The sequence below is a fragment of the Alligator sinensis genome, unplaced genomic scaffold, assembly GCF_000455745.1.
Source record: "Alligator sinensis unplaced genomic scaffold, ASM45574v1 scaffold1332_1, whole genome shotgun sequence".
Classification (NCBI taxonomy): Eukaryota; Metazoa; Chordata; order Crocodylia; family Alligatoridae; genus Alligator; species Alligator sinensis.
Genome location: NW_005842965.1, coordinates 106,484 through 107,565, shown reverse-complemented (window position 1 = coordinate 107,565; position 1,082 = coordinate 106,484). Strand labels below are relative to the sequence as shown.

Below are 1,082 nucleotides of genomic sequence, written 5' to 3'. Positions count from 1 at the left end.
CGGGCTGGCGCTCGGGAGTGGGGGGCAATGGCAGGCGTGGGGGGCCTGGCTGCCAGACCCCTGGTCCACTCCACCGGGTGGGCAGCCCCCTCTTAAAGGGCCAGCGTCCCCTTGCTGCGCTGAGTGTGCCCCTCTCGCCTGGGCAGCGTGTCCGACGCCGAAGGGAACCTCCTGGTGCAGGAAGTCGCCGTCCGGCCCCTGACCCAAGACATGCTGAGCCATGACGTACGTGCCCCCCTAGTCCCTCTGAGAGCCCCCCACCCTTTCCCTGCCCGGGGCCTGATTCTGATGGTGCTAGGGTCTCTGCCCCCCAGGACTGCTACATCCTGGACCAGGGCGGCAGCAGGATCTTCGTGTGGAAGGGGAAGAACGCCAGCCAGCAGGAGCGGGAGCAGGCCATAAGCAGGGCCCTGGTAAGATGGGGGGCAGCCCTGGGGGGCCTGGAGCAAGGACCCTCCTCGTGCCCTCCCAACATATGAGGGGGGCAGGTCCCCTCACTCCCGACCCGCAGCCCCTGCCCCACGCCCAGCCGTGTCCCCCCCCAGGGCTTCCTCAAGGCCAAGGGCTACCCAGAGACCACATCCGTGGAGATACAGAACGATGGGGCCGAGTCGCCCGTCTTCAAGCAGCTTTTCCAGGGCTGGACAGAGCACCAGCAGAGCCGTGGCCTGGGCCAGACCCACACCCGCGGCACCGTGGGTAAGCAGGGGGCATGGGGGGGTCTCCTCTTTTCAGAGGGCACTGTGATAAGGGGGGGCACCCCTTGCTGGTGCCCCTCACTCGCAACCCACAGCCCCTGGGGTCCCCCTGCCAGACCCCATCCCATGGTGGTCCAGCCAGCATTGGGGGAGGGAGGGGGTTCTGGAGGGTCCCCCCACCGCAGCCTCAGCCCCCCGCCCTGCCCCGCAGCCAAGGTGGAGCAGGTGAAGTTCGACGCCATGACACTGCACGCCCAGCCCCAGGTGGCCGCGCGGACCCGCATGGTGGACGACGGCTCCGGCGAGGTCCAGGTAGGCACCGTGGGGGTCGGCTGGGGGTGCGGGGAGCCCTGCGGGGGCCTCACCCCATGCCCGGCCCCCCAG

General features: G+C 69.8%; 1 protein-coding gene across 1 annotated transcript in view; it reads left to right on the top strand.

The window, feature by feature from the left end:
- The window catches only part of VIL1 (villin 1), a 10,488-nt gene that overhangs the window by 3,202 nt on the left and 6,204 nt on the right, over positions 1 to 1,082 (top strand). Inside the window, exons 4-7 of the mRNA XM_025192738.1 lie at positions 147 to 225; positions 315 to 413; positions 546 to 699; positions 910 to 1,079. Coding sequence (XP_025048523.1) covers positions 147 to 225; positions 315 to 413; positions 546 to 699; positions 910 to 1,079 — 502 coding nt within the window. The remainder of the gene's footprint in view (positions 1 to 146; positions 226 to 314; positions 414 to 545; positions 700 to 909; positions 1,080 to 1,082) is intronic.